Source organism: Mixophyes fleayi, chromosome 2 (assembly GCF_038048845.1).
Source record: "Mixophyes fleayi isolate aMixFle1 chromosome 2, aMixFle1.hap1, whole genome shotgun sequence".
NCBI lineage: Eukaryota > Metazoa > Chordata > Amphibia > Anura > Limnodynastidae > Mixophyes > Mixophyes fleayi.
In genome coordinates this window covers 321855897-321875381 of record NC_134403.1, presented here as the reverse complement: position 1 = coordinate 321875381, position 19485 = coordinate 321855897, and the positions used below count along the sequence as shown (strand labels likewise).

General features: G+C 41.8%; 1 protein-coding gene and 1 long non-coding RNA gene across 2 annotated transcripts; one reads left to right on the top strand and one right to left on the bottom strand.

The window, feature by feature from the left end:
* Positions 1–298: 298 nt before the first annotated feature.
* On the bottom strand, positions 299–3524 carry TMEM97 (transmembrane protein 97). The gene is made up of 3 exons (XM_075196754.1): positions 3235–3524; positions 1457–1601; positions 299–817 (listed from the first exon to the last, which is right to left on the bottom strand). The coding sequence occupies exons 1-3, from the start codon at positions 3352–3354 to the stop codon at positions 567–569; spliced, it is 516 nt and encodes a 171-aa protein (XP_075052855.1). The 5' UTR covers positions 3355–3524; the 3' UTR covers positions 299–566.
* Positions 3525–3526: 2 nt separating this feature from the next.
* On the top strand, positions 3527–19467 carry LOC142139280 (uncharacterized). Its single transcript, XR_012688184.1, has 3 exons — positions 3527–3602; positions 16354–16458; positions 18490–19467. It is a non-coding gene; the product is annotated as an uncharacterized LOC142139280 (long non-coding RNA).
* Positions 19468–19485: the final 18 nt, after the last annotated feature.

Sequence of the window (19485 nt, the reverse complement as noted above, 5' to 3'; positions counted from 1 at the left end):
GATGGAAATTATGAACGCCCCTTACCAAAACCACATGTCCACTCTTACCCTTTACTGGAAGGGCTGCATGGCCCCAAAGCCTGTTCCTGAGACCGGAACACAAGGCTGTTTCCCATTACAACAACACAGCCAAGCAGTACAATCTGCCACTATAACAGTATAAGGTCCATAAATAAGTGTGAATGTATTATGTATTTTACTTTGTGGTACCACCCCCTTTGGCTACAACGTACGATGTGCAAAAGCGCTGCACACAACATTTCCTCTATGCCTCCCCAGCCCATTAATGATGCCATCATTATTTCCAATAGTATATCTTTATTAATTCTCCTGTTTTTGAAAGATCATTGTAAGCGTTACATAATTGTGTAGTTTTGTGAAGGACACAAGTTGGTCCTGAAATTAAAAAAATGAATAAAAAAATAAAACATTTTAGAAAACTCTTAAAAAATATTAATTGCCATTTGTTTTTTTTACAGTCACTGCTCCTAATTCTCTAAAATTAAGTTGTAGACAGGCTTCTGTTTGAGCTCATTTTCGAATCCATGTTCTTCAAGCCCATGTTATTACTTCTTCTTTCGCTTTTCTTCTTTACAGTACCGAGGGTTAAACAACATGGTGACTAGGATAAGTAATGGAATCACCAGGTATGGGGCATAGATGGATACTAGAGTCAGACGCTCCTGCTGGTTTGGAGTCCCCAATTGGCTTGTTTTCGGAAAATCACCATAAAGAAGTTGTGCCAGGATGGGCAGCACTGTGGTAGCTACATGAGATGAGTAGACAATGGCAGGAATTCTAATCCACCGGCAGCCACCTACACACAAGAGGCAGAAGAAAGAGCATACAAAAGATTAATCTTCACTGCTGATCAAGATTATTATAGCCTTTATTAGTTCAAAGTCAAACAAGGATTACCATCAGCTAGTAATTACAGCAGTTCAATGTACAAAAAATATCACTGACCCGAATAAAAAAGTAAAATATGACACAAAGCAAATCCATGTCATTGCCAATATAAGGTCTATAGTCTACACACATACAGTGCAAAGCTTCTAGCAAACAGAACCCACAATTGTGGCATACCTGTCAGTGCTACCTCTACTAATCATGGAAAACAGAGTGTTGGCCAAATTTTGCAATGACTAAAAATAGTTGATTCTTAGCTTGTTATGAAAAATGCTACAGGTTAAAATGACAGAAAGTAGCGAGTCCATGGAGCCAGGACCAGAAAGATGTTACGTGACATTAACTAGGGATAGTGACAGTATTTTCTAACCACAAATCAAGATATTTTTAGTAAACAGTTTATTATGAATTTGTTAGGTTGGAATAAAGTGGTGTGAATGAATGTACGCACACATGAAAGAAATCTGAATATTTAAAGGGAAAAAAAAATCTTACAAAAATCTTAATAATTATAATAAAAATTCTTAGCAGTGTAATCAATACCCACCTTTAAAGAAAGCGTATGCAGCCACTGGAAAGAATGGAAGTTGAACAATGGCTTCACAATATACAAAACTCATAAACCAGGGAGGAGGGTCCTTCATAAGATGGTCCTTAAAATTGACAGTGTACCAATTCATCAAATCCAGCAGCTGAAGACCAGAACAAGTGGCATACAGTGTTAATGTACGAGAATACAAACCAAGGGCAAAATACTCAAAGTAGTTCTTGTTCTTTTAAGAAACCTTATAATAACTTAATTGAAAGAACTGTAGTTGTTCTGCACTGACTCAACAAATTCTGATGTTCACATTATATCCTTCAGTTTATAAGGATTTTCATTTGATTTGTGTGTAACTGGTAATTTGTATCTATAAATTGTAGCAAAGAAAGAAAAAAATATACATAAACATATGTTCAGTACAGTGGTCATTAATGTCAATACAACATGACTTCTTTTCATTCTGCCACTTTGGAGAATGTCCCCACTGTGTAAAAGCTGTCTGTACTGCTTATGAGAATGGTCACAGCTAGATTAATTGAAAACAGTGAGGACCTGTTGAATCTGCAGTAACCTACATTTGTATGTGAGAATTTCCAATTTTTTTAAAATGTTTTTTTTACTAACAATTCAAAATGTGCTGATGGCCAACATTATTAATTTTTTTTTTTTAAGCATTGGTGAAAATAGTAGTACCTGGAGGAATGAGGAATCCATGGACTGAAACCAAAAGGCTCATAACCCTATTCATGCCCAAAACAACTGGTGTAATGAAAGGAGTGTGAATACTATCAGAGAATGCCAAATGCATTAATGACGGTTTTTAAACAGACACCTTTTTGTTTTTGCAGTTAGTGAATTTACTGACTGTTGGTAACCATGCTAGGACATTTTACACTGTATATGGTAACAGATGGGCATCTCTAAACATATTCTCATGCAATTCACAGATTTAAAGCAGCACAAACATCTTGGAAAATATTTTATTAATGTGCCCACTCTGCCCCTAGTCAGGGCAGCAGTTTCTGCTGGAGCTCCACTGTTTTTCTCACAGCCCCCATCAAAAATTGGGGGAGTAGGAGGACCAATCACAAGCTGCAATCCTAACGTCACTCATTCGCTGTCTTGACTGTCACCACACACTGGACACTGACATGGAGTCACTTCTTACCTGTGAAGCTACTGCTTCTATATATTTGATGTCACAGTTCAGCACCGTACCCCAAGAATGGAAGATGCCATCCCACCTCCTCCCATTCTAGGGAGAGGGGGGCTAGGTGGAGGGGGCATATTAGTAAGATATTTTACCTAGGTGGTAATGCAGCTTTAAGATTTGTGAGTAATCACAGAGTTTATAGTTAAACTATTCCAAGACCATGGACAGTGTATTAGTATTTTTTTGGTATATACTATTCTCTGCATCTGTGCTGTCCAGGGTGTTGGAATCATGTATGATAATACAATATAAATAACAATGCAATGATCATATAGTTTTTTATTAGAGATTAAATCATCGTGCAAGGGCTGATCTTTAATCACCACTATAGTCATTACTAATGATGTGCGATATATAAATAAAGTATCAACCTGAAACAGTACATCCATACAGAAGGATTCCTGTCTATTATATAGAGAAATGTAATACAGAATAGATGATGGCTCAGCGGGTACGTGTCTAATACATACGTAGCGATATGTATATTAAGAATATATTTAGCTACACTTAGCTGGGCCTTTTTCTATTGCACACAGAGGAGGAAGCAGCACCGGTAGCATATACTGACCTGCTGCGGATACCAGCTGGCGGGCAGTACAGCCTGCAGGTCCACAAGCAGCGTGATGGGAATGTGGGAGAAGAAGTAAAAGAAGAAGATCCATTCCAGGAGCCGTGTTAGTGAAGCCATGGCAGACAGGAGCACAGAGTGACTACTAGGAAGCAGACTACTCTCAGCTCACACCAGACGGCGATCTCCTCCTCTAGCTCCAGCCAGCCAGTCATATCGCAGCCAACCCTACATATCTGTTGTGGGCCAGGGGCGGATTCAGTCACATCAGTCAGCAAAGTGATATGTAAGGGAACGGACCCGTGAACCGGAAGTGACGCAATCCGGAAGTGATGTCATTCTGAAACCCTTCTATACATGTAATAGAGGTCAGTTTTTCAGCTTTATATTACATCTGTGAAGTGACACACTATAGTATAGCAGACAATATAGGAAGGAATTGATTTTGCAGGAGCACAATAATATACAATACAACCTCCTACAACATGCTGAAGGAATATTAGATGAACAGCTCCCTGCTTGGTGCCCACACACTAGGCAGGGCCTAGTGCACATACATTGCATCAACCTGCCGGATGCCCACACAGAACAGCTCCCTGCCTGGTACACACACATATGATGCAGCACTTACCCTTGTGTATCAAACTCCCATTGTCCCCTAGACTGTAAGCTTGCGAGCAGGGCCCTCTTACCTCTCTGTCTGTCTGTATTACCCAGTATTGTTTCATTACTGTTTGTTCCCAATTGTAAAGCACTACAGAATTTGCTGGCGCTATATAAATAAATGATGTTGATGAACAATTAAAGTTACAAAATAACAACACTAGTTATCAGTATGATAATGGAAGTGGCCAGAGGATACTATTCAATTTCTTTATTGTAAAGGAAACCCTTCTAACAAGAAAGAAAGAGGGGAATTATTATATAGGTACTATGTCTGGCCAAAAGATATTACCTTTTCCTTTGTCCTAATTCTTTTCCTTATATACGGATATTGAAATACATAGGTTAAATTCATCAATATAGTAGCAGTGGAAAAAAATTAAAATATCTTATAAATATAAGCTCTATGGTTGCTAACAATAAACAATACATTTTACTGAGTGCTTCAGCTATACATATACCAATTTCGTTCTCCCGCAGAGGGATAACCCCATTGGAAAACAATATCAAAATAATTTTCTTGGAATATAGATTTTTCTTTCCCAGTCAATAATGAACATAATACAACTACAGTGATATAATGTTATCCATAATGGAGAAAGTGTGTGACCCTGTATAATACAAAGTGATATTCCGTATACAATAATTCCATATACCCACTTATGGTACACAGGAAAAATAACCCTGGTGCTGATGCGAGCAGTGCGATTAAGATGGCACAGTGTGATGAAAATGGGGGCAGCAATGTGATGATGAGACATGCGTATCTGTTATTTGTTACTCTTATTGTGATTTTATAGCTATAGAGTGGTTTACTTTAAACATACTTGCCAACTCTCCTGGAATGTCTGGGAGACTCCCGCATTTCGGGTGAGTCTCACGGACTCCCATGAGAGTATGGCAATCTCCCGCATCTGCCCACTTCCTAGTGAAGTGGTCAGAATTAATGCCAAAATGCTGCGATTCTCCGGAAATTGGCCCCACCTCCCCGCTGTAAAATGATGCGTTTGCGTCATTACGTCATGGGGGGCGGGCCCAAAATGGCGTGATTTCAGAGCTCCGCCCCCACACGCCCACCTCCCTCGGGGAGGCTCCCGGAAGCCAACGCCAAAATGTTGGCAAGTATGGACTTTAAATAAAGCAAAAAACAAACCGGATCGACTTGTATCCTAAAATACATTGATTTATGAAAACACAGTGTTGTAGGGCACAGGGCTTTTAGCAGTCAGGTCTGGAGAGGGGGAGGGTTCAGGATTAATCTATAAACCGCCCCCCCCCCCTAAAAGGATATGCCACGCTATTACATGTGCAGCATTAAACACAGGCGTTTCAGACAGGTATTTCAATGAAGGGCTTCGGAGTATGAAAATTACCAATATAGAGATTTTGACAGCTGTCACTCATTGTGAATCCTTGTCTGTCAGTTGTTTTATATAACCATTCTACTGATTAATATTATGGAGAACATTTATGAAAGCTAGAATTGTGTGGAGAGCCGGGAACTGCTTTAACCCATAGCAAAAACATTAGACACACATTTATTTTCTTAAAATATCTTCTCTCCCAACTTTGGAACTCCTAAGGGGAGATATGTGGAGACACCTCATATCGATGTTATTGTTGGAATCTCCACTCATTTTTCCCTCGCACCTAAAATGAGCGGAGATTCCTACTTTACTTTCCGGCAATGTACGCAGTACGATATCCACGCAGTTTCTATTTTTAGAACTACCGAGAGCCCTAATTCTTGGAAAGTAATATTAATATTCTACCACTTTTGGAATCCAGAGTTTTCACTCCCTCAGACCATCATTTTGTTCCTGCTTCTCTTGGGTACATTATTAATAAACATAGTTATGTGTGTGCATAACTAACATTCTGGAGGTAATATAACAATTTTTTTTTTTTTTAAAAAAGCTTTTATTATACTGATCATTTTTCAGAAGATAAAGTGAATGCATAATTATATCCAATTATACATGGAGTATGGTTAATTTTTAACACGTACGTCAATTACCTAACATACAAACATTTCAAGGTCTGGTAATCATTTATTATACCACAGGCTAGAGATAATGTTGAAAGGCTGTGTGTACAGTCCATGGTCAGAGGTTGAACTTTGGCTTCACAACAGCAATATATCATATTGCCTTCATTAAAATAACACTATTTTGCATTCAATACCATTAGCATTTGCAGAATGTTCAGGAAAGTTGATAACTGTGCAGTACTTGCATGGTCATACTGCAGCACTATAACAGTTCTCATATAACATAGTAACTATATATCAATATTTATGTGCAGTAGGAATGCAAGGAGTCAGCCATAACAAACTCAGTAATGATACAGGAAACTTATGGAATTTTGTTGCATTTTATACTCCTACTTGCCAACTCTCCCGGAATGTCCGGGAGACTTCCGAAATCCGGGTCGGTCCACCAGACTCCCGGGAGAGCAGGCAATTCTCCCGATTCCCGGCAGGCTCTGCAAATCAAACAGAGGGGTGGGGCTTAGTGTCACTGTGTACGCATCATTGTGGCCCACCCCCTATTTTTATTGGCTGAAAAAAGTGATGACGGCTTTGGAGGTGGGGCTGATGCCGTGATTCTTCAAGCCCCACCCCCACACACCCACCTGCCTCCCGGGACACAAGTTGCCAATGTTGGCAACTATGTTTATACCGCTTATTTAGGCACATCAGTTCCTGGTTCAGTGGAGCTTACAATCTATTTTCCCTACCATAAGCACACACACAATCACAAGTCAAAAACCAATTGACCTACTTATGTCTTTGGACTGTGAAGCAAATATGAGTATCTGGAGGGAACCCTTTCAAGTAAGAGAGAACATACACACTCCATGCAGATAGTACAACAGGTCAGCATTGAACTTAAGGCAGCAATTTCCATAAACACTTACATGGACACCTTAGTGTTGAATAGGTGCATCTACATAGATGGCCAAATGTTAGTATGTTTTCTGAAAGTTAATAAAAATGAAAGTATTTCTGTTCCATAAAAACAAAGATATGTTACGCATCTCACACACTACTACGCTATACACAGCACATAAATGGTTTTAGAATGTGATGGATTGTAAACTGCTAATTTTTCATATTGTTACCACTTGTTTCATTTTTTAAAACTACTACTATTATAGTGTACGCTAAAAACAATTAAAGGGTTGAACATTTTGCTTAAGCAGACAGTTCTCCAGTCAAGACTCAATGTACATTTATAAATGACATATATGAAACTCTTAAAAAAACAAAAAATCCCCCAGAAGATATTTCCTAAATATTAAACTACACCACCAGGAAGAAAGATTTTCATTGGTAACCGAGAAAGTGAGTTATTTTGTGGACAAGCATCTACATAAACATGTATCATCTTTACCATGATACATGGAATAATCCTAGGACAGGATGCTGGGCTAGATACTTGTAATGTCACGGCGTTATATACTAAAGTCAAGATGCCGAAATGAAAGAATATAACATACATATAATATATAGACTTGTTCTGATACTTCCATTTGGAACTCCTTTTTTTTTTTTATGAGCGTTTGAGGTTTTCAATGTCAAATTGAAAGTGGAGGGGAAGGGGTACGGAACATTAAGGGGGGGGGGGGGGGGTTAACGGGAAAAGGGTACATGCAATTATTCACAAAGTCCAGGAAACATAAATAGAGAACAACTGACAATGAAGACACAGTTGCTTATAATTAATCAAAACCAAATTGAAAATGAGAATTTTAGCTGGAGGGGACAGAAGACCGGTGCACTTGTTGGCTCATACTCTATAACCCCCTCATCCAGACCTTTGCATCCTCTCTTTAATGATTAACTATGGAGAGAGAGGATTCAGCTCCAAAATCAGTAAAATCACAAGAGGCTGTTTGTGCACCCCCTAATAAGGGAAAGATTTGAAGGAGTATTCGTTCCTATAGCATGCCCCCTGCAAGATTTTATAGGCGTTCTTTTATATGTTAACACAGATGGATCTTAGACAGTCTCTCTAATTGATTCCCACTTGATTCATGGTTAAGATCTCCTCTTCCTATTTTAATTAATGGAAGGTTGATTGATATTAAAAAACTAAATAAGGCCCCTTGTGGACACTTTGTGAAGGCATAATGATTAATGGGGAAAACTGCGGCCTGACTACTACTGTGTAAATAGACTAGTACTAGTGCCTCAGTGCACAAACCAAGATGTACAACGCTAAATAATACTTATTAACATCTGGAACCCCATGTCATCCTCCTTTTAGTTGTTTAATTAGAACACGCGCAGGGAAACCTTGTGATAGAACACATCTTAAAGGAAAAATGGATGATGGCAATGTGGACTAACATTTCAGAATTCTGACCCCCAGAGACTGTAGAACCAGGAGCCAGATTATAGGGACAGGTCATCCCCATGATCAGTGGAGGAGGGAGAAGTGTGGCTGTCTCTCCACTTCACTGCCAGACGCACATCTACATGGGGAAACAGTAACTGTATTTTGGTGCACTACAGCATCTTGTGATCTCTTCTGTTAGTCTCATCAGGCCAAGCTCTGTAGTGGACCTCAGTGAGCTCTGGATGCTGCAATACAATGGCCTAATGCTACCCTGGAGCTCAATTTACTTTGGAACGAGCGCTAGCCCTTGGTGATAAAGTTTTGTAAGTGTAGATGGGAGAATGTCTAAAAATGATATCTCCCTGCACAGACTACTATGCACCAGCGCACAGATGGGGCTAGGGGGGCTGACTACCATGCACTGGCGCACAGATGGGGCTAGGGGAGTCGACAACCGTGAACCAGCGCACAGATGGGGCTAGGGGGGCTGACTACTGTGCACCAGCACACAGATGGGGCTAGGGGGGGCTGACTACTGTGCACCAGCGCACAGATGGGGCTCGGGGGGGGTCGACTACTATGCACCAGCGCAGATGGGGCTCGGGGGGGGTCGACTACTATGCACCAGCGCACAGATGGGGCTCTGGGAGCCAACTGCTATGCACCAGTGCACAGATGGGGCTAGGGGAGCCGACTACTATGCACCAGCGCACAGATGGGGCTAGCTGAGCCGACTACCATGCACCAGCACACAGATGGGGCTCGGGGAGCCGACTGCTATGCACCAGCGCACAGATGGGGCTCGGGGAACCGACTGCTATGCACCAGCGCACATATGGGGCTAGGGGAGCCGACTACTATGCACCAGCGCACAGATGGGGCTAGCAGAGCCGACTGCCATGCACCAGCACACAGATGGGGCTCGGGGAGCCGACTGCTATGCACCAGCGCAGTTGGGGCTCGGGGAGCCGACGGCTATGCACCAGCGCACAGATGGGGATCAGGGAGCAGACTACTATGCACCAGCGCACAGATGGGGCTAGGGGAGAGCCAGGCCCCCTCCCCACACTATGCAAATGTAAAATGTCCAGGCTAATCCTTGTGCACAGATCAGCCTGAAATAGTAAAAATGTGCTGGAGGTTGGTTTAAGCAGTCCCATCCCTATGTAAAGTGTAATAGTAGATAATAGCCAATGGAAAATGGATCATTAATGAATCACTATCTTCTAGTGGTGTGTATACACTTAAAGTTACAGCCCTCATGCAAGGTAAATTAGCCGACAGCCAGCATTACTACCGAGATTGTGTTCCTTGATATGTTAGTTCCTGCTGTTTCTGTGACCAACTGATTAAAAGTGCACCCTTTAATCCATGGCACGGCCTGCCCTGCATCGAGCCAGCGCACCTGCAGCTACCCAGCAGTCCTGATCCAAAATAAGTGATCAGGATGGATTTTTCCAGACCAACCAACAAAGATGAGTTGCAGGAGTGGTTACCAGCCTACAAATGAAGTTGACACAGCTGGTTAGTGATTGGTTTCGCAAACTGAAGCCAGGAGTAGTAATCAGTAATGACTAGTTGGTTCCAGCAAAAAAATCCAATAAAGCAGGGTTTCCCAAACCCAGTCCTCAGGGCTCCCTAACAGTGCAGGTTTTCCATATCTCCTTGCTGGAGCACAGGTGTATTCATTACTGACTGACACATTGTAATAGATCCACAGGTGGTCCTAAATATGTCACATGTGATCCGGAAAACCTGCACTGTTAGGGAGTCCTGAGGACTAGGTTTGGGAAAACCCTGCCATAAAGCATTGTAGAGCAGGGAGGTAGTGTAAACGTAAAACTAAAATAAGTTCTAGGTCTGTGGGCTGGTCATGAAAAATATGAAATTGTCTGGTCATTTTAGTAATGAGAAGGAGCAGCTAGTTCTAGAGCTCCATGTGCCCACAGAACACTGCATAGACAAGAATATTCTGGGATACTGCCCTCCAGCAATGGCTTACTGTACAGGAACAAACAGAATATATTATTCCTGACTTACTATGAAAACTAATTACCTTTCAAACATTACTGCCTCCCTGCCTATTTTTTACCAGGCAAATGTTACAACTCTGCCTGTTATTTGTATGTGGTAGCAGTACCTCAAATCCACCAGAGGTGCTGATGTTCTGTTCCTGAACTCTTCTACATGCCTGAAGGAGTTAATCTTGCATTATGCCTAATTAGAACTGCACCTGTCGCACTGCTTTAAACACCTCTAGCTGTGCTCTGTGCAGTTCATCCGTTTGTTCGTGGCTGCTGCTAACCTCTGGACCTTGCCTATACCTGTTCCTGCCTATTTTTACTATACAGTCTCCTTAGGAACTTGTTCTAATCCGTGGATCTGAGTTATCTTTGTTTGTGTATTTACCTGAATACACTTTGCTTTACACTTCCGTTGCTCTGGGATTCATAACATGAATGGCAGGAACAGGTATTATAAGTTTTACCCCAGTCCAGAAGGCACAAGGCTGTCCAGTCTAAGGGGTGACGTATGTGGGGTGAGACGTATGTGTTTTTAACACTAAGGGCTAGATTTACTAAGCTGCGGGTTTAAAAAAGTGGGGATGTTGCCTCTAGCAACCAATCAGATTCTAGCTGTCATTTTGTAGACGGTACTAAATAAAGGACAGCTAGAATCTGATTGGTTGCTATAGGTAACATCCCCAATTTTTTAAACCCGCAGCTTAGTAAATCTAGCCCTAAGTGTGTTTTTCTCACAAAGTGTTAGAAAATGCAGTTAGACAACACAGTTGGACAAACATTGGACAACTTTTGACTTGATTTTGCTTCCAGCAATAGGCTACATCTGACACAGCCTATTTCTGCATTACTTGTCTATCTATATGGAACACTGGAAATAGGCAATTCTTTAAAAATCCCCTAACTTTTTGCTTTTATGCCTTTAGAACAATGTTTAACAAATTGCTTTTCTTGGTCTCTTTTCATGGAATTATCTTTAGGACTGTGTCATCTTTCACCCCTCCACCAACACAAATATTTTTTCACATTGCAGCTTCATTATTCAACTCACCTCTAGTTAACACCCATGAACTGTTGTCCTATTTATTATCTCTAACAAGTACAGCCTCCACCTGTCGCCAGAAAATAAAAGGTCACACATCTTACAATCCCCTTACCTATCTTTCTCTCTCTCTGCTTCTATTAGCTGGTGATATATCACCTAATCCAGGTCCCCCACACTCCTCACACACACACAGATCAGAGCACTACCGCTCTATAGCAAACCTCAAACACATCACCTGCCTCCCCTCTCTTCCAAAGTCCTTTAAATGTGCCCTTTGGAATGCACGCTCTGTTTGTAACAAACTTACCTCCATTCATGATCTCTTCCTCTCAAAAAACCTCAACCTTCTGGCAATAACTGAAGACACTGCCTCACCTGCAGCACTTTCACATGGTGGCCGCCATCTCACCCACACCTCCAGACTTGAAGGCAGACAAGGAAGTGGGGTTGGACTACTTCTCTCCCCACAGTGCACGTTTACAGTTCTACCAAATGTCCCATCACTCACGTTCACATCTTTTGCAGTACATGCTTTTCGCATTTTTAATCCATTCTCTCTACGTGTTGCGGTGATCTATCGTCCCCCTGTAACACACCAACAATTTATTGAGGATTTCTCTGCATGGCTCCCTCACTTCTTATCTTCAGACATCACCACCATCATCATGGGTGATTTCAACATCCCAATTGATAACCCACCTTCCAAAGTAGCTTCCAAACTACTCTCTCTAACATCCTCACTTGACCTTTCCCAGTGGATTGAATCATCTACTCATCAGGATGGCCACTGTCTTGATCTTGTTTTCTCTAGACTATGCTCAGTTTCTCATTTTCTTAACACATCCTTCCCCCTCTCGGATCATCACCTTATCAGCTACACAATCTCCCCCACTGCTCTAACCTCTCTACTGCCTAACTCTACCAAGCCTCCTCATACCCACAGAAATCTTAATTCCATTAATCTTCAACAATTTTCCACCTCTCTCCAACACCTTCTCTCCCCTATCTCTAAATTCTCATCCCCTGAGATGGCAGTACCTCATTTTCACCAAACCTTAGCAACGGCCCTTGATCAAGTGGTTTCAGCGACACTACATACTACACATCGACTTCGATGTCAACCGTGGCACACTTAAGCAACACGAAATCTTCAAAAACTGTCCCGTAAAGCAGAACGTCACTGGCGTAAATCTCGCACCTCTAATGACTTCTTCACATATACTTCTGTCTACCACTCCTATCGAAATGCTCTGGACACTGCAAAACAAACATACTTCCAATCTCTTATCTATGCTCAGGCTTCTAACCCCAAACGCCTTTTCAATACATTTAAATCTCTTCTCAATCCTCCCACACTGAACCCTCCATCTACTATCAGTGCTCAGGATCTTGCTTCCTACTTCAAGGACAAGATTGATAAGATCAGATTAGAAATGGTATCCTCTTCCTTGACAAGCAATCGGCTCAATTCCTTCTCACTACCCTCTGACACCCTCTCTTCATTTGACCCCACAAATGAAGAGGAAATTTCTACTCTCTTATCTTCCTACTCTACATCCTGTCCTCTTGATCCTATTCCCTCGCAAATTGGTAGATCCCTGTCTCCTGTGCTCATTTCACCTCTAACTCAAATCTGTAATCTCTCACTCTCTACTGGCATCTTTCATCACTATACAAGCATGCAGTGATTACTCCTATTCTAAAAAAAACAAAATTCCGACCCAAACTCTCTCTTAAATTACCGTCCCATCTCTCAGCTCCCGTGCCCCTCCAAGCTTCTAGAGAGACTTGCCTACACTCGCCTCACACACTTTCTTTCCGCAAACAACCTGTTGGATCCTCTTCAGTCTGGCTTACGTTCTCAACACTCCACAGAGACTGCGTTGACTAAGGTTGTTAATGATCTGATCACTGCTAAAACTAAATGCCACTACTCTCTTCTAATTCTCCTGGATCTCTCGGCCGCATTTGACACCGTTGACCACTCTCTTCTCATACAAACGCTGCAATCCCTAGATCTTCAAGACACTGTTCTATCCTGGTTCTCATCCTACCTCTATAATCGCTCTTTCACTGTTAATTTCTCTGGAGCAACCTCTGCTCCGCTTCCTCTATCAGTTGGAGTACCACAAGGCTCAGTGCTAGGTCCTCTGCTGTTCTCTATCTATACAGCTTCTCTTGGAAATCTAATAAGTTCCTTTGGCTTTCAGTATCAGCTCTATGCGGATGATACCCAAATCTATCTATCCTCTCCTGATATCTCGACATCTGGGTTGTCCCGTGTAACTGACTGTCTTTCTGCCATATCATCTTGGATGACCTCTCGCCAACTCAAACTGAATCTTTCTAAAACAGAGTTAATAATATTCCCACCCACCAACAAGAGCATACCTGACATTTCTATCTCTGTTGATAAGACCATAAATCCCACCCCACAAGCTTGCTGCCTAGGTGTAATCCTTGACTCGCACCTATCCTTTGTTCCCCACATTGACTCTATATCTAAATCATGCTACATACATCTAAAGAACATTTCCAGAATTCACACATATCTCACGCAAAACACTGCAAAAACCTTAAGTCATGCACTTATCTCCCGCATTGACTATTGCAATTCCCTCCTTACTGGTCTTCCCAAAAACAGACTCAAACCCCTACAATCTATTTTGCACGCTGCAGCAAGACTGATTTTCCTTGCAAATCGTTATTCCTCTGTTGAATCACTCTGTATGTCTCTACACTGGCTGCCTGTTTTCTACCGAATCCAATATAAAATACATTTACTAACCTACAAGGCCATCAACAAAGCTGCACCAACATACATCTCTTGTCTCAAATATCTCCCAACTCGGCAACTCCGTTCTACACAAGATCTGCGTCTCTCATCCACCCTCATTACATCCTCCCATTCCCGGTTACAGGACTTTTTTTGGGCTGCACCCACTCTATGGAATGCTCTCCCTCGCACAATAAGACTCTCCTCTGGTCTACAAACTTTCAAGCGTTCTCTGAAAACCTACCTCTTCAGACAAGCTTATGATATTCCTCAACCACCCTCTTAACCGCACTACCTTAGCCTATTACACAATTTCACACAAGACAACTACCCCCTGTCCAACATTGTTGTGTGACAGGATCATTTAGCCTACAAGTCACTTTTACCTTTGCAGCCTGGCTGGACCAAAATGCAAAATGTAGACTTAACCTCTTGTGTCAACTCCCATTGTCCAAAAGATTGTAAGCTTGCGAGCAGGGCCTTCTAACCTCTATGTCTGTTTTACCCAGTTTGTTTATTAGTTTATTATGTCTGTCCCCAATTGTAAAGCGCTACGGATTATGTTGGCGCTATATAAATAAATGCTGATGATGTCCAGGAAAGCAGACAGAGTCCAGAGATCAAGCAGATATCAGACAAACAAATCCAAATAGCCAAGCAGAGATCAAGCGAACAGGCGAGGTCCAGAAGTCAGGCCAAAAGGTCAGGGCAACAGGCAAAAGAGCGTGGTCTAAGGTACAGGCAAACGAATCAGGGTCACAGGCAAGCAGGCAAGGTCCAAGGTACAGACAGGGGTCATACACAGAAGTTCAATCCAGAATGTATATACCAAACAGCACAGGAGCAGGTTAGCAGCAGCCAGGAACAAACAGATGAACTGCACAGAGCACAGCTAGAGGCAGGTGTTTAAAGTAGAGATGAGCGGGCTCGGATTCCGCTAATCCGAGCCCACCCGAACAGTGCGGATCCGAACGGGATCCGAGCACTGTTCGGATATTTCCGGCGGGCAAAAAATTGAAAACGAGGCTCTGTCGTCCAAGTCTCGCGTCGAATCTCGCGAGGGCCCAGAACAATTCCATCTTGTACCTCTTTTTTTTGGCATTGTGTGCTCAAGCTACCTCGGTGCAACCTTTTGGCCTAAAAACAATATTGTGAGGTGTTCAGAATAGACTGGAAATTAGTGGAAATGATTGGTATTGAGGTTAATAATAGCGTAGGAATGAAAAAAAACCCCACAAAACTGGTTTTTAGCACTTTTTATGTTTTTTTCAAAATAAATCCGAATCCAAAACCTTAAATCCGAACCAAAATCTTTCGTCAGGTGTTTTGCGAAACAAATCCGAACCCAAAACACGAGACACCAAAAGTGGCCGGTGCACATCCCTAGTTTAAAGCAGTGCGACAGGTGCAGTTCTAATTAGGCTTAATGCAAGATTAACTCCTTCAGGCATGTAGAAGAGTTCAGGAACAGAACAGCACCTCTGGTGGATTTGAGGTACTTTCGTACTAACAAAGAACAGGCTTGTTTTTGTGGGGCACTCAAAAGGATAAGGAAAAAATAAAACTTTTAATTAAAAATTAATACTTAATAAAATTAAGTTTTATTTTTTCCTTATCCTTTTGAGTGCCCCACAAAAACAAGTCTGTTCTTTGTTAGTTCGAATGTTTGATATCTGGTGTGAGTGCACCTTTTTTTGGGTGGATGACTCTAAACAAATATATTTAAATATCTTTTATCACAATCTCCCGGAGAACATAGGATCATCCTGGTGCAATATAGTTTTCTTTGTTGTTTAGGATTTAAGGTACTGCTGCCACATACAAATAACAGGCAGAGTTGTAACAGCAAACACAATAGGTATTATTTACTAACAAAATGTAAGTGTTCGGAAATGCGAAGAAACCAATCCAAGATTAGCTTTGATTAATCCAGTTTGAGATTGGGACATTTAATAACATGATTTCATGTGCATAGTCTTATAACATAGATATAACTTGTAGTATTCTACATGTCATTTTAGTGTAGCACAGAAAATGAAAACAAACATCTGGTTGGGGGATTATAGGTTACAGCAGTGGTTCCCAAACTTTCTCATTTCGAGGCACCCTTACAGTCTCCATAATTTTTCCAAGGCACCCCTAAGCCATTATAATTACTGGGTAGTCCCATTTTTTAAGTAGTTGGGTCAAAATAACGTAAGTAGTATTTAGGTCCCTTCACCATCACACGGTGCCCATTGTCTTACCTTTTACTTACCCTTATTTCTTCAGGCTCCTCACTGCCTCTCTCTTCACTGATATTGATGGCCGTAATGACGTCACGCTCAACATTCCATGAGAACGGAGCAGGGAAGAGGACACCTGGACACCATAAATGTAAGGTTTTTTTTGCCCAACTGGTGGACAAATGGGGGGTAGTGCTTGGTGCCCCCCCTGCTTTACCTACCCCTCTGGCTGCGGCACCCCTGTGTGATTGCCGCAGCACCACAGTTTGGGAGCCGCAGGGTTACAGCACATTCTTACATGCAGCATATTCTTACTACATGAGCGCCATATCGCATTGGCACGTTTAAGCAAATATTCCTCAACGTATTTCAAGTGAGACTGTCAGCAGTAAGCACCAAGCCCGATAGAGATGGACATATTGGGCTGGGTCAGGCCTTTGGTCTTTACAGCAAGGTTATAGCCTCAGCTGTTTGTTACTTCACAGCAGCAACATAAAAACATAATTCATAAAAAAATAGCTATCAAAGCACTTGTAGTTCTACAGTATCTGGAGATATGAAACTTTACTGTAGTAACATTGGAGTCTATACTTTGCAGCAATTTAATTGGGCTAATTAGCTTTTTGTTGTTTAACAACATACTGGTAGGTTAATTGGCTGCTATTAAATTGCCCGTAGTCTCTCTCGGTCTGTGTATGTTAGGGGATTTGGATTGTAAGCTCCAATGGGGCAGGGACTAATGTGAATGCGATCTCTGTACAGCGCTGCGGAATTAGTGGCGCTATATAGATAATGCTTTCTAATATGGGCTTTACAAGGAAATTTTTAAATTGGGTTACTTCATTATACCACAACCCATCTGCATCAGTAATATCGAATAGCTTCCATTCACTAGAACTGCATGTAACAATGTTGCTTCTCTCCCTCTTAATTTTTGCCCTGGTTATCAAGATCCTTGTAAACAAAAGTCAGCCAATCCCAGACATAGAGATGTTCAGTCAGGACAGCATAGCACAGTGGGGTTAAAAAAAATGGGGGCAGCATGGCACAGGGGTTAAAAAATGGGGGAGGCATGGCACAGTGGGGTTAAAAAGGGAGGGAGGCATGGCACAGTGGGGTTAAAAAGGGGGGGGGGGAGCAGCATAGTATAGTGTGATGAAGGGGAGCCAGGTGAAGGGGGCAAAAGCATGGAGGGCGCAGTGTGATCATAAGGCATGGCGATGAAGGGGCACATTATTGTAATATTGGAGCTGGAGAAAGGCCTAATTATTAATCGTGGGTGGTATTGATTTAACGCCAGGGTTGTTTGGAATTATCTAAATGTAGCGATTTTTTTCCCTCAAATAGGGCCCCCCACGTTCCAGGATCCAGACAAACCGCAACTAAAGAAACCTGTGGCGAAAGTGAGAAGAACAGGTAGGAGAGAGCAGGACAGTATGTGAAATGTTGTGATTCTAGTAGGGATAATGCCAATTTTTGGTGAGTGTTCTGCCCAATGTAAGGTGCAGGCCAAGACTAAACTCTTTGTGTACACAATGCATTCTTTCTATACTACACTGTGGTGCTAGATGTCCTGAAAGTCAGGAGTGCTTGAACATATGTGACGCTCCAGCGAATTCAGAGCCTAGTGATTTTGATGTTAGCCACGCCCCCAAATGCATGACCACACCTCTGATTTTATTTTTTTAGCATACTTGACTATAAGGAAGGCCCCATGAATTTGTTGTACCGGGGCCCTGGATTCCTCTTGGCAGCCTTGCCTAAGGGTACCACAAACTGAGAAAGTTTGGGATCCACTGTCTTACATGCACAGGTGTTAACCAGTCATCAAGTGTGTAGCAGTCACCGTCTGTTTTTCATATGCATTTTATTTCATAGTTTGAAGATTGAATATATTACTTAACACAAACCTATTAGATCAATAGCAGGTTCAGTAGGGAGATTTGAGCATTGTTAGATACTGGCCTTGAGAAGTCCATATCCACTAATTAGTAGAAGTATCCACATTGCATCTTTTGTGTGTTTTAATGTAAGTGAGTAGATTGCATTAACTTGGGAGCTTTAAAAAGAAATATTTACTTTTTGTGTTTCATTTTAATTCGTCAATTTTATTTGTGGTTTAAAGTAGCAGAGAGTTGAACAGCTGAAAACCCAAAAGATCCTGCTGCAATCTTTATTCTAGTATTACCTCTGCAACTGGAGCTTCAGAACCCATTTCGGTCTGTCCAGCAGCAAGTATTAGCACCCCTCCTTCATCCAGGACAACTGTAAGATCCCACCGTTATGTTTGAGCCAGCCCTTCCATTCTGACTAACTCCAAATCTCTGGCTTCAAACGTCCAAGCTCACGTCTATCCCGATTCTAGTTCCGTTTTGCCTCCTGTACTCCAGCTACACTTCCTGCTCAGTCTCAATGCACATTTCCAACCGGATTCTAGCATCACTGCTCTGGCTCCAAGCTTTAGAGCCCACTCCCACCCTGATTCTAGCTCCACCTCTAGACCAGATGTCAAGCTTAGAGTTCTGGTCAACATGAATATTAGAAAGCAAAAGGCTTTACTGAGAACAGCAACTTTCTGTCATCTGAAAGCCTCAAGTTTACAAAACAAAACTTTTTTTCCTATATAAATGGCATCATATTTAAATTTTACACACAAAAATATATTCTGAAGACAATACTTTAAGGGGAGTATTCAATTGTTAGCGAGATCGCTGAAATACTCGCGCTCCAAAAATATTACCGTTAATACGGTAATATTGCGCGTAAATACCGTTAATACGGTAATTTACTCGCTGGATTTCACTGAGCTGCGAGCTGAAATTCAGCGAGATATTACCGTATTGACGGTAATATTTTTGGAGCGCGAGTATTTCAGCGATCTCGCTAACAATTGAACACCCCCCTAAGACTAATATAAACTAGGAGAATTGGGCATCATTCAGATATTTGTCTTGATAAACGCCTTACCCAGGCATCCAAAATCACGCTTTTACTAGTATTTATTTCTTTGACACATACCCACTTGCGGTTAGACGCGTTCACGGTGCAGCATGTTATTGGACAGTGTCTGCTCATCTTACTTGTGTCCCCCTGAGCTGGTTACCACTGTCTCTGGCATTTTCAAAATAAGTTATTGGCTGCTGTGTGTTATAACTCTCTTGTGTTATTGAATAAATAT

Bases quoted from the DNA above. Each gene is read 5' to 3' on its own strand.
- TMEM97 (XM_075196754.1), bottom strand. From the start codon at position 3,354: ATGGCTTCACTAACACGGCTCCTGGAATGGATCTTCTTCTTTTACTTC. The intron at 1,602-3,234 runs GTCAGTATATGC...TCTGGTCTTCAG, and splicing joins CCAGCTGGTATCCGCAGCAG to CTGCTGGATTTGATGAATTG. The intron at 818-1,456 runs GTGGGTATTGAT...TCTTGTGTGTAG, and splicing joins TGCATACGCTTTCTTTAAAG to GTGGCTGCCGGTGGATTAGA.